Here is a 12,983-nt window from a genome sequence, read left to right as displayed (position 1 = left end):
ATGGCAACATTGACCAGTCTCCCCAGCAGCTGACTCAGAGGAGGCAAAAGAAGAACACTAGCTGGTGAAACAGGAAGCTTCCTAAGTAAAATGGTCTACAAGAGGCTTTCGTTTCTCATGGCATGCTTTGGGAGTTAAAGGAAAAGTTAGGGATTGTAATTATTAGCAGAACCAAGCAAAACACAGCACCAACCAAATTCTTGTTCCATGGCTCAGAAACACAGTGGCCCACTTTGCATAACACTTTATTTTTTTAAAAAAATTTAAAAATAGTATACAGCCCTTCATCCGTAGATCTCAGGGAAGTTCACAACATAAAATTGTAAGATAAAAAACACAAAATAGATAGTAAGAACAAAAACGAAACCAATAACCCCCCTCCCACAAACCCGTTTAAAAGGGTATTGATGTTAATCCGCCAAAGGCCTGGCTGAAGGAATGTTTTCACCTGGCACCTAAAGCTGTGTAATGAAGCTGCCAGTCGAACCTCCCTGGGGAGAGCATTCCACAAATGGGGAGCCACTGCAGAAAAGGCCCTGTTTTGTGTTGTCACCTTTTGGACCTCTCATGGAGGAGACACATGAAGAAGGGCCAAACTATGGCTTGAACCAAACTATGGCTTAGCAGGACTGTGCAAATGTATTAGTTCATGCAAAGCTCACTCTCGCTTTGTTCTTAAGAAATTATTTTAGCTCAGGTTTGGCTTAGTGTGTGTCATGCATACTAGTCACTGCAGTCCTCCTTAACCATGATCTGTACCCAAGAAAAAACCTTGGCTACAGATCATGGTTAGAAAAAAAGAACTTAAGCACAATTCCTGGTTCTTATAACAGGCAGAGCTAAAAGGGCCAGGGAGGAACAAAGTGGCTGCAATCACCATTGCAGAAGGCAGCCCATTTGGCTTAGCATTATGTGCAAATGTGGCCAATAAGTCCTTTTAAAAATCTGCAAATTTATTTTTCAAACTGGATCCCAGAGCCCCTCATATAATCCACATTTAAGAACTTGCTGTACGAAAAGGTCATTGGTCAGTTTATTACCTGTGAGCAGAGCATACAAATATCACAAGGCACCCTACCTTGGCTCAGTTCATGGGCAGAGCAAGTTGCAGGGGTGCCGCTTGGGAAGAGTCCAGAGAGGTCTAGAAGACCACATTTGGGCTCCATGGTATGAGGCTCCCCACCCCTGTTTAATGCTGTTTGAGACAATATTTATACCTTAAACGTAATAGACAAAAATCGGAGTTTATTAAAAGTATCACTTTATAAAAAGTTTAAAATATTGGAAACAAAATTACTGCAAAGTACATTTCTGAAAAAAGCACATAATTGCATGCTACACTGAGACTACATTATTGGTCTCATTGCATATTCACAGCATATTTAAAATATAAAGAGTTGTTTATAAATTATATATATATAAAAACCTTAGATATATATCTATATCTATATATATCTCAGTGCAAACAATACTCACTTGGACATCAGTAATACAATAGGGCCTTGAGATTGGCAACAGATAGGTTTGGCAAACATAACTGAATCATCTGTCTACAAACTGCTACATGTGTGTTGTAAAACTTATCTCATGAAGGACTGTGACCCTCAAAACGCAAACCTTTTAATTATTACTGGAGATTAGTGATTACATAAGACCATAACAATAAACCTGGGAACTAGCAGTGGCTATCAGCATTTACAATGAAGGTCCCCTTTAAAACCAACTAACTTGTCTACAGAAGCAGAAGCCTGATGATTTGTTTAGCGCAAGTATCAGGCCAGCTGCTTTTGGTTTTTCCATCCCCCAGGAAAGATGGCAGGATACAGCAGTTTGGAAGTTCTTATGAAGTTATGTAAGGCAAACACCGTTCAGTTTTTCATTGCCAACAGGAGACCAAACCTCCATCCAAATATAAATTTAGTAGGTTGACTTCGTAGTCTGTGAACCGGAGGAATAAGAGGGGGACTTCCTTGGGTATCTGTTTGACGAGAGAGAGACTTGCATCCTCCTTGTAGTGCGCACGCTTCGACAGAGGAGTGCGTTTTTAAGGTTGTCCCTAAAGTCCTTTGAAATGAAGTAATAGACAAATGGATCGATGCAGCTGTTTAGGGAAGAAAGGCACAACGCTACAATGTACAAGGCATATACATTACTGGTGTTGTGGGTTGTGATCTGGGCGTAGTGTAACACGAGCAGAACATTACTGGGCAAAAAACAGATCAAGTACATGGAAAGCACAGTAATGATGAACTTGATGGCTCTTTTCCGTTTCTTCCCAATGTTCTCATCTGTAATGGAAGCGTTCAGAGTCTTTATCATGAGGACGTAGGAAACAGTGGTGAGAACAGCGGGGAATAAGAAAACTCCAATTGCTAGAGAAAGGAAGTAGTTGTACATGTCTTTAGCCAACACTGCATGAGGCAGGACATCATGACAAGTGGTGATGTTGAGGTTAGAAACATAAACAGTTTGGTCAACGAGATACAATGGAATGGTGCCAAGGAGGATGAGTACCCATATTGCAGCTGAAATCCCCACAGAAATTTCCGACTTCTTTCTTGAGTGCAATATGGGGTTCACAATCACCCAATACCTTTGTACGCTGAGGCATGTCATAAAAAGGATAGAGCAGTACATGTTTCCATAGAAGAACCCAACAAGTACTTTGCACAAGCCTTCGCCATAGATCCAGTTATTGCCATTAATATGGTATGCAATCTTGAGAGGGAACCAGATAACGAAGAGGAGATCTGCCATTGCCAGGTTAGCCATATAGACCACCGCTGGGTGCCGCTTTTTCGTTCTCAAGAAGAAGACCCACAGAGCCATAGCATTGCTTGGCAAGCCAATGATGAACACTAGAATGTAGACCGTGGGAAGGAAGACTGTAGTCAATTTGCCAGTGAGGATTTTGGCTGCAAAAGCATCCACAGTGTATGCATCTTTAGAGGTGTCGCTTGTATTGACCTTATGACCAATAAAGCTTCTTCCTTTTGTCCGGTTGGTTGGATTTCTCTCTAAAAAGGAGAAAGGCAAGAGTGTTAGCTGCTCATTGGTGAAAAACCAAACATGATAATCATGAAGCCTACATAGGGAACACTCCTAAATACTTAATTGGATACTATAATTCAATTTGGTTTAGGGGAGTTCTACCATTGAACTGACAGGGCTATCTGGCAAGCTTGACTTCATCAAGACGACCCACAAATTTAGAATCTTTTGAAGAAGAGAGTGTGAAGGCCATGCTTAATCTTTCCTATGCCTGTCCATTGTTCCTGGAAAAACCCTCAGTGGCTGTTCTTACCTTATTTATCCATCATGCTTAATCCTTCCTTATGCCTGACCATTGTTCCTGCTAAAGCCTATGGAGGTCATTTTACTTTATTATCTACCATGTTTTTATCCCACCCTTCCTTCAAGGAGGTGGACTGCTTCCCCCTCTTCATTTTATTCTCACAAACATCCTGTGATGCAAATAAGATTGTTACTGAGGAAAGGTCTCAACCTTGAGCTTCATGGCTGAGTTGGGATTTGAACCCAGGTCTCTCCAGTACTAGCCTGGCACTCTAACCACTATACTTTCTTGGTTCTCAGCCATTTTTGCCACCAGTTAGGCTTATTATTTTGTGTCTTAAGAGTTTGAGCAATCCAGTGAGTGTATTGCATTTGCATTATAAGTGTATTTCACAAAGAATAAATGGTATTGGGGAAAGGAGGTGGAAGTTGGGAGTGTGGTGACTTCAAGCAGACGCTGTCTGGAAGAGCTGGTGAGGACAGACAAGCTATGGATTATTAACCTATACACTGCTATGAGAGAGTTTTGAAAACAAAAAGGACTGAACTCTCTCTTGGGCTCAAGGGAGAGAAACACATTGTCTTCATTCATTCATTCTCATCTATATCTATCTATCTCCCAAATACTTAAGAGTACCTTTCTTCTGGGATGCGGGTGGCGCTGTGGGTTAAACCACAGAGCCTAGGGATTGCCAATCAGAAGTTTGGCGGTTCGAATCCCCGCGACAGGGTGAGCTCCCGTTGCTCGGTCCCTGCTCCTGCCAGCCTAGCAGTTTGAAAGCACGAAGTGCATCTAGATAAATAGGTACCGCTCTGGCGGAAAGGTAAACGACGTTTCCGTGCACTGCTCTGGTTTGCCAGAAGCGGCTTAGTCATGCTGGCCACATGACCCGGAAGCTGTACACCGGCTCCGTTGGCCAATAAAGCAAGATGAGCGCTGCAACCCCAGAGTCGTCTGTGACTGGACCTAATGGTTAGGGGTCCCTTTACCTTTCTTCTACATAAGTGATATAAAGTAAACACAGGACTGGGAACAGTATGCTTCATTCATAGCACGTAGTTCTGCCTAACTAATGCAATAGTAGGTGGAGCATTAAGCCAAAGTGCTCTTCAACGCCTGCTCCCAACTACCTAACATGGTCAGCACACTTGGTTGCAAGAGGGTTTGGCCCTGACTAATAGCAAAGTTGTTACACAGCTGCAACTCATGCCATTATGTAGTTAGATATTAACACTGGATGCTAACTGGAGCCACTGACTAAAAGGCTCACTCATTCATTAGCACTATGAGCAGGAGAAAACTGGAATAGATTGTGCTTTGTATAGCACACACTCAAAAGTACCTGAAAAACCAGTATTGAAACATTTATGTTTTCACTTTGTTAGCAAGTGTTTTTAGTGTACACAAATAATGAGCAGGAGGTATGGGAAAGAAGAGACAGCAAGAAACATGCCTCCTACTCCTACCTCCAGTGTTCTCTTAGCCCCTGGAAATATTACCCATGTCCTACCACAGAAAGGTCACAATGCGAAGTCTACACTAATTTCACTTTTAAACTCACACTGCAGAGCCAACCCAATATATTTTGCTGCCTGGCTTAAAGGAAAAGATCATTCCCCATTGGTCTATGTACAGGAAGCAACCAATCTTATGGTTGGATCTTAATCAAATAGCCATTATAGGACAGCAGCATCATTTGTGCCCTGGAGGTTGTGGCTAGCCTAGGGGGTGCAGGAGAGGCTATGCAGCCCAGAGCTCCATCATCCAACATCTTGCCATCGTTCCACACCTTACAGCATCTGCAGACTATGGAAGCCAACTCTGTCTACCCAATGGTAGGGCCAGCCATATGGAATTTTACAAAATGCTTTCTCTCCTCTCCTCTCTCTCTTTTTTACAACATATTGTGAAATCCTCAGGAGCAAGGTTGGCGTCTGCAGCTAGGTCTTGCAAGACAACTACACCCATTGATTTCTCACAGAGTCAAATATAGTCCCTTAGCCCTAGGAATGTTGCTCCACCATTCCTCCTGCAGTAGGAAGATGTAAACCACAATCGCCAGTGTCAAATTTGAAAAGGGCGCCAAGGCACATTGCAGGAGCTGCAGTGGATGGTTTAGATACAGTGACATTATGTGTGAACAGGCAGTGCTCAAGTGGTAGCTACACTTTCTGCACAGTCAAGCAGACAGATCAGTATGAGAAGGCAAAACACACTCCCAAGGAACAAGGCAGACCTGGCTAGGAAAACCACCCACTCTCTTGGTATGTTCCTGAGTCAGACCACTAGTCCATCTAGCTCAATACTGTCTTACACTGACTGGCAGCAGCTCTCCAGTGTTTACTAGCCCTACGTGGAAATGCTGGGGTTTGAACCTGGGACCTTCTGTATGATTATCACTCCAGGAAGTACAGCTTATCTCCAACCACAACAAAGTACCGTATTTTTTGCTCTATAAGACTCATTTTTTCCCTCCTAAAAAGTAAGGGGAAATGTGTGTGCGTCTTATGGAGGGAATGCAGGCTGTGCAGCTATCCCAGAAGCCAGAACAGAAGGAGGGATTGCTGCTTTCACTGCGCAGCGATCCCTCTTGGTGTTCTGGCTTCTGAGATTCAGAATATTTTTTTTCTTGTTTTCCTCCTCCAAAAACTAGGTGCGTCTTGTGGTCTGGTGCGTCTTATAGAGTGAAAAATACGGTATGTGTACTTGTCTCTGACATACTTCTGCTTTCCCCCCACTCTCCAACTTCAGAATACAGGTTCTTTGAATGACAGGAACTGCCTTTTTGGTTTTACGCCAGAAAGCTTCATGTGCATCAATGGCGTGGTATGAGTAATTGTGTGTGTAGCTAGTTTGCCAGACTTTTTAGTCCACTTCATTGGCTTCTGCTGAAAGAGATGTTAGGGGTGGGTGCCATACTCCTGCAAATATATTACGAAATCTTTTGTAGATATTGAACCATTTTTAAAAACGAGAGTGGTTTTTCTAGAAAATTACTCAAGCTGATATAACATAGCAACAAAACCAGAGTCTAAATGCACAGATGCCATAGAAAAGAAGTATTGGATTGTTCTTAATTAACTGTGCTCCCCAGGTAGAAGTTGCAGGAACCATAAAAGGCATTTAGATTCAAACAGAAGCTTAACACATGCGGAAACAACCATTAACACCATCACAAAATTAAAAGCTGCAGAGAAGCCACTGCAAAGCAGAAAACTTACATTATCTCTTCTTAAATAAATAAATAAATAAATACTCCTTAACATCGAGCAGTTTAGACACAAAGTGAATACCGGTACTTTGTTTATCCAATCTTAGTATCTTGGACTGCCCAGTCAATTCTTACAAAACGTAGTAAGCAAAAGAGGATGTCCATTTAGTGATCTATGAAGAGCCTTCAATGAACTGGTATAAGGCCATTTTACAATTGTACAAGTTGCATTTATGCAAAATGAAGTCCTGAGAATGTTTGCACTGCAAGGCATACCCAGGAGGCATGAAAAGAGCCCCAAGTTACCAACACTTTCCTAATCTTTTAAGATTATGCATTCTATTCATTTACTACAAGCTAATACCAACGCCTAATAAAATTATATTGAATCTCACAGCCTAAAGAATGGGTAGGCAAACTAAGGCCCGGGGGCCAGATCCGGCCCAATGGCCTTCTAAAACCGGCCTGTGGACAGTCCGGGAATCAGCATGTTTTTACATGAGTAGAATGTGTCCTTTTATTTAAAATGCATCTCTGGGTTATTTGTGGGGCATAGGAATTTGTTCTTCTTCTTAATATCCAAATATAGTCTGGCCCCCCACAAGGTCTGAGGGACAGTGGACCGGCCCTCTGCTGAAAAAGTTTGCTGACCCCTGGCCTAAAGTGTTATTCATTGCTCCCCAAAATCCCACATTAATGCATGATAGAACTGTTTTGCTACAGTCCGGAAGATTATACTTTGATTTTTTTCAGGAGATCAGATCCTTAGAACTAATATCTGAGAGCTTAATTAAAGATTCAATGATCTTTAAGTTTTCTTTTTCAGACTAGGTTTTCTAATGTGGTAAAAAAATCAGTCTGTGTCAAGCTATTTTACATACATATTTTAAATATAAACCATGGTTCAAAGGAAAGCATTGTCAAGATATCAGGTTTATGTAAGAACCTTCTGTCTTAGAGACAATTTTTTATTGTTGTTATTTACAAAATTTACTGGATGCCTTACTGAAGAGATCAAAGTGAAGTCTAACACCTAGTACCCATGCACAAGAACACAGATAATTCTTGTAGACTTCAAAGTAAATCAGATATTAACACAATGTTCTAAGTCGTCCCCCCAGCCCCGCGCCAAAAAAAATAATGTTTTAGGCACAGAGATTAGTCACTTGGTAGCTTTGAAGTGAAAGCCAAAAGGTGCAAGGAGGAAGTGTAAGTCAGTGGTGTTCGCACTTTCTAAAGGCAAATAAATCAGTGTGGAGAAGACTCCATAAAGTTGAGCAGTCTGAAAGCCACTGCTGAAGAGCTTTACTCCAGGTAAACACGACTTATGGCGACCCAGAAGTTAAAAGAGAGGGGTGGGGAAGCATTCAGTATATGCTTGGGACAGCTTATACGATTTGCAGCCATGCACTCAAAGCGGGACATTAAGTTAAGCCTTGTTTACCTTACACGGAGAAATAATAATGGAAAGTGGGGGGGGGGGGTTAACATCCCCAAAGGTGCAAGTCTCTCTGCACATTTGTTTGGGAGCCCCACCGCACTTAGTTCCACTTTGCCTAAACATGGATCCGATCCTGCTGCTCGGACTAAGAAGAGGCAAACCAAGTCTACCTGAGCCAAAGGCCAGCGAAATCTCCAGGAGGAGAAAGGCTGGAGGGCAGACAGAGAAAAGGACCCCGCCACCTTCTTCCCCTCGGCGAGCACAGGGCTCTGCGTGCCTTACCTGTGGCAGAAGCGAGCATCAGAGCTCCAAGCAGCACCACGAACCCCAGCCAAGCCCGGCCGAGGCGCCCCATTTCCGCGGCACGCGCCTCGCTGCAAAGGCGCCACCACCAACTTCCTCCTCGAGCGTCGACGGCGACTGGGCAGTTTCACTGATACCTAAAAAGGGAGAGGTGGAGGGCTCGGGAGGGGGCGGCGCCTAAGCAGCACCTCCGTGACGTCATCGCTCCAGTCCTGCCCTCCCCCTCCCCCGCGCCTGGCTGTAGGTAGGCGCTCTTGGCTGCCCTCGGGAGAGGGGCGAGGTGAGCTCAGGGCTCTGGAACGTGGCGCGGAGGCGGAGGCGCTTTGCGCGCCGCCATCGAGCTCGCGGAGCGCCTACGAGCAGAGCCAGACATGTTCCCAGGTAGTGCCGGATTTACGTATAAGCTAAACAAGCTGTAGCTTAGGGCCCCCCAAAAAAAATTAAAGGAAAAAAACCCACTGGATGTACATTTCCAAAATATAAGATAAAAACACTATTAATATACTTAATTGTATTTCACTATTAATATACTTCTTAATTGTATTTCAGTTCAACAATTACTTTGATAACATACATATTTTGTTATGTGCAAATGGCTTTAGATACCTGTTAGGTATCTAAGACCCTGATGCTCTGGGAAAGATGGAGGGCACAAGGAGAAGGGGACGGCAGAGGACGAGATGGTTGGACAGTGTTCTCGAAGCTACCAACATGAGTTTGACCAAACTGCGGAAGGCAGTGGAAGACAGGAGTGCCTGGTGTGCTCTGGTCCATGGGGTCACGAAGAGTCGGACACGACCAAACAACAACAACAATAACAACAGCCTGTTAGGTCCATAAATTACCATGTAAAGGTAAAGGTAATTATACCATAAGGTCAGTCGCGGACAACTCTGGGGTTGCGCACTCATCTCGCTCTATAGGCCAAGGGAGTTGGCGTTTGTCCAAAGACAGCTTCCAGGTCATGTGGCCAGCATGACTAAGCCGCTTCTGGCGAACCAGAGCAGCGCACGGAAACACCGTTTACCTTCCCTCCGGAGTGGTATCTATTTATCTACTTGTACTTTGACGTGCTTTCAAACTGCTAGGTGGGCAGGAGCTGGGACCGAACAACAGGAGCTCACCCTGTCGCAGGGATTCGAACCGCCAACCTTCTGATCAGCAAGCCCTAGGCTCTGTGGTTTAGACCACAGCTCCACCCACATCCCTCAAATTACCATATATTGAACACAAAAAATAGTGACCAAGGACAGCTGGACATATAAAGGGCCCCATTACCTTCAGCAGCTTAAGGCCTCATCAAATCTAAATCTGGCCCTGTTCCCAGGAATCGCAGGCACCAAAAGGCTTTATGTGACACACATTTAAAGCACGCCCCCACAGGAATCCTGGAAATTGTAGTTGACCCTCACCCGGACAAGGCCCAGCACCCTTAACAAACTACAGTTCCCAGGATGCTTGGGGTGTTCTTAATGGGCTTTAAATGTAGGCAGCCTAAGGCTACGTTTCTAATCCTATTTAGCTGCCAGCAAGTCCTACGGAATTCTGTAAAGGATACTTCAGTAAAAGTAATGGATTCAGTAAACTAGTCCATCACAATCCATGTCTACACATGGGAGCCAACTCCTAGGGGCTGAGGTCCCTTCGGGTTCCCCAAAGTTGATGGGCCTTGCCAATGCCATTCAAATGGTGTGCATGCACCTTTGTTTTATTGAAGTTGGCACCCCTGACTCAGAAGGAAGTCCTACTGAGGTTAGGGGGGCATACCCCCAGGTAAATGGGGTTAGGATTGCATCCTTAGCCAGTTAGTGAATGAAGAGCCATCTTGGGAGATCATGATTTCAAGGGTACAGCTCTAGCCTTCCTTTTCAAAACCTCCACCCACCCAACATCTGCAAGACTAGGTTTCCCATCCCTGTTTTTAAATATGGCAAGCAGTCTTATATAGCTGCTAGTCTGTACTAAGTGCACCTGATTAACTGCGTGTGACCGACTGATGTGGTTCAAGCATGTTGCCACTGAACTATTAAAGAATTTGTAGAACCGGTTTAGAGCATCCACAGGATAGTGGAACAACTATAAATGCCACTGAATAAGTAAGTCATTAGGCACAATTGCTTTGAAACAAACAAACACAAACAAACACAACAAACAAACAAACAACTAGACAGGATGTGGAAATCTTTATCTGGTCTCAGTGCGAGACAAGTCAGAGGGTCTTCCTAAAAACAGAACCACTGTGCTATTAGCATCGGATTTAGGGCAGTATGGGTGGTCCCCCCCACACAGAGTGCCGAGCCCAGGGGGCAAATAACAACAACAATAATACATATATTTATATGGGTACCTACACAAAGCTGGGGGCGGGGAGCATAAATTTTTGTCCTCACTCAGGATGCCATATGACCAAAGTCTGCCCCTGGTGCTATTTACTATTATTATGATTTCTTTTAATGGATTTCAAACACACGTTTTTGGGGTGGGGTAAAGATCCCTCCTGATGTGGATTAAAATAAATCAAAATATAAAATTAGCTACAATTCCAGGGAGGGGAGGGGACGTGCTTTAAATGTATGGTGTGTAAAGTAACTCTCACCTACTCAAATGCCGCTTGGCATTTTAAATCCTGGAAGTTTTAACTACAATTCTCAGTATTGATGGAGCGTTAGAAGTTCCTTTATCTGAGTAGAGACTCGTTCCTTTTATGCCATATTACTGCTAGTGTCAACACTGTGCATTAAACTGGTGTTCACATTATTGCATGCAATTTCTAAACTTCCTTTCAATCCATAAGGTGCTCTATGCATAATAATAAATATAAATATAATAACACACTGCAACAAAATTGGGATTACTTCTACTCACTTCCAGCATTTTGGCATAGTTCTTGGGTAGCATAGGCTCCCTTCATCTCAAGACTGCAAATAAGCAAGGACAGAAAGGAAGCAGCAGCAGCTGCCTGGGCTTCAGGTGAACTGCTAAAAGCAATAGCGGATACATCTGCTGCTGCCTGGCTTGCTTGTATTTCTTTTTCTAAGGATTTCAGGTAATTTTCTTGTAAGCAGAAAAATGTCACCAAACTTCTCAGTGCAGAGGAGAAATCCCCCAGCAGTTTCTTGGGGGGTAGTGCTCATCATTAGCACATTTATTTTTATGTTTCCCCCTGAGGTTTTGTTGTTGCCATCACCATAAGTGTTAGCAGCAGCAATTGTATTGTCAGACTGGCCACCATTTTACACTCTCCACAATGCTCTGACCTAATGGTGGAGAATGTTTGGAGACTATTATGCCAGAAATTCTCAGCTGTATTTCCAGGACGGAAGGGGGGCGGAATCTGGTGCTGTCTCATAGTAACTGAATCATCCTTTCCCTTGAGCCTTTTCTTCTCTTGGCCAGTAGCTAGATTTGCTGGAGGTGAGAACAGGAAGCTGCACACTCAACTCCCCTCTAAACTTTCAAGCTAGGAAAGCCCCTATTCTTCATCACCAAAGCTTTGTGTGCTGCATGTCCTGCCCATCCATCCGCCCCCCTTTCTCCCCCTCCCCCCTCCCAGATACTTAAAATGTCCTAGTAATGGTTGAAGAAAGGAAGGGAACTTGTGGGGCGAAACTGAGCCAGGCGAAATAAAGCCTAAAGACCTAGTTTGGCATACACCCCCCACTCTTTTGCATACACACACACACATACATACAGTGGTACCTCGGGTTACATACGCTTCAGGTTACACACTCTGCTAACCCAGAAATAGTGCTTCAGGTTAAGAACTTTGCTTCAGGATGAGAACAGAACTCGTGCTCCGGCGGTGCGGCAGCAGCAGGAGGCCCCATTAGCTAAAGTGGTGCTTCAGGTTAAGAACAGTTTCAGGTTAAGTACGGACCTCCAGAACGAATTAAGTACTTAACCCGAGGTACCACTGTACACAGAGGCTGGCAGCTTCAACAACACCCCTCTGGAGGCTTCACCTGGGGCAAAAAAACACAGCTAGTCGGCTAGTCCCCCCATAGCTACCGCTCTGCCAGCTGCATATTGAGAGCCACCCATTTCAGGATCTTATCCTAGACTCAGTGCAAATGTTGTCAAATGTTACCAGTGTTTTATAAGAATGGAAGTTTTGTAACATTTCAACACTGGCCCAAATCAACACTTCAAAAGAGTAGACTCACACTAGCAATGTGATGATTAATTTAGCCCGAAGAAAAACACAGGCCTTCAGAAAGAAACTGATTCCAAAAGAGAGAAACGAAACACCAAACCAGGCAGGTACTCTTATTTCATGTTTTGGGTATTGGCACATAAAACAATTCTGACCCAGAGTTAACTGATCCCCAAAGTGATTCAGTGGTATCATAGATATGCCATGAAAAATGTGGAGTTAAGGAGCTCCGAAGATCCAATAGATCTAATTCAGCTGGACAGCAAGCCTGCATTCATCACAACCACACCCATGTTTGCTTTTCTTCTTTGTTTTATGGAGCAGAACTCTAATGTATAATTCCCTCAGTGTAAATACTGACCTCATTCTCTGACTGAAGACTTATGTAATCAAAATAACACAATCCATCTGCAAGAGAGAACTACCAGAAAGCTCAGAGTGACTCTAAAGTTTGCAGAAGTACCAAAGAAATCCCAGCCCTTACATGAAGAAGAGCCCTTGCAATTCATTGATTACTGAGGATGCTTAGGGGTCATTGAATGCTGACTGACTGGTCAAAAGGTGGGAAATGGAAAACAAC

At 43.7% G+C, this 12,983-nt stretch overlaps 1 protein-coding gene across 1 annotated transcript; it reads right to left on the bottom strand.

The window, feature by feature from the left end:
* Nucleotides 1–232: 232 nt before the first annotated feature.
* Nucleotides 233–8,389, bottom strand: F2RL1 (F2R like trypsin receptor 1). Its single transcript, XM_083465489.1, has 2 exons — nt 8,230–8,389; nt 233–3,017 (listed from the first exon to the last, which is right to left on the bottom strand). The coding sequence occupies exons 1-2, from the start codon at nt 8,300–8,302 to the stop codon at nt 1,918–1,920; spliced, it is 1,173 nt and encodes a 390-aa protein (XP_083321615.1). The 5' UTR covers nt 8,303–8,389; the 3' UTR covers nt 233–1,917.
* Nucleotides 8,390–12,983: the final 4,594 nt, after the last annotated feature.

The sequence above is a fragment of the Podarcis liolepis genome (genome assembly GCF_965112155.1).
Source record: "Podarcis liolepis genome assembly, chromosome: 11".
NCBI lineage: Eukaryota > Metazoa > Chordata > Lepidosauria > Squamata > Lacertidae > Podarcis > Podarcis liolepis.
Note: the sequence above shows the minus strand (reverse complement) of the source record. Positions and strands in the feature narration are given on the sequence as shown.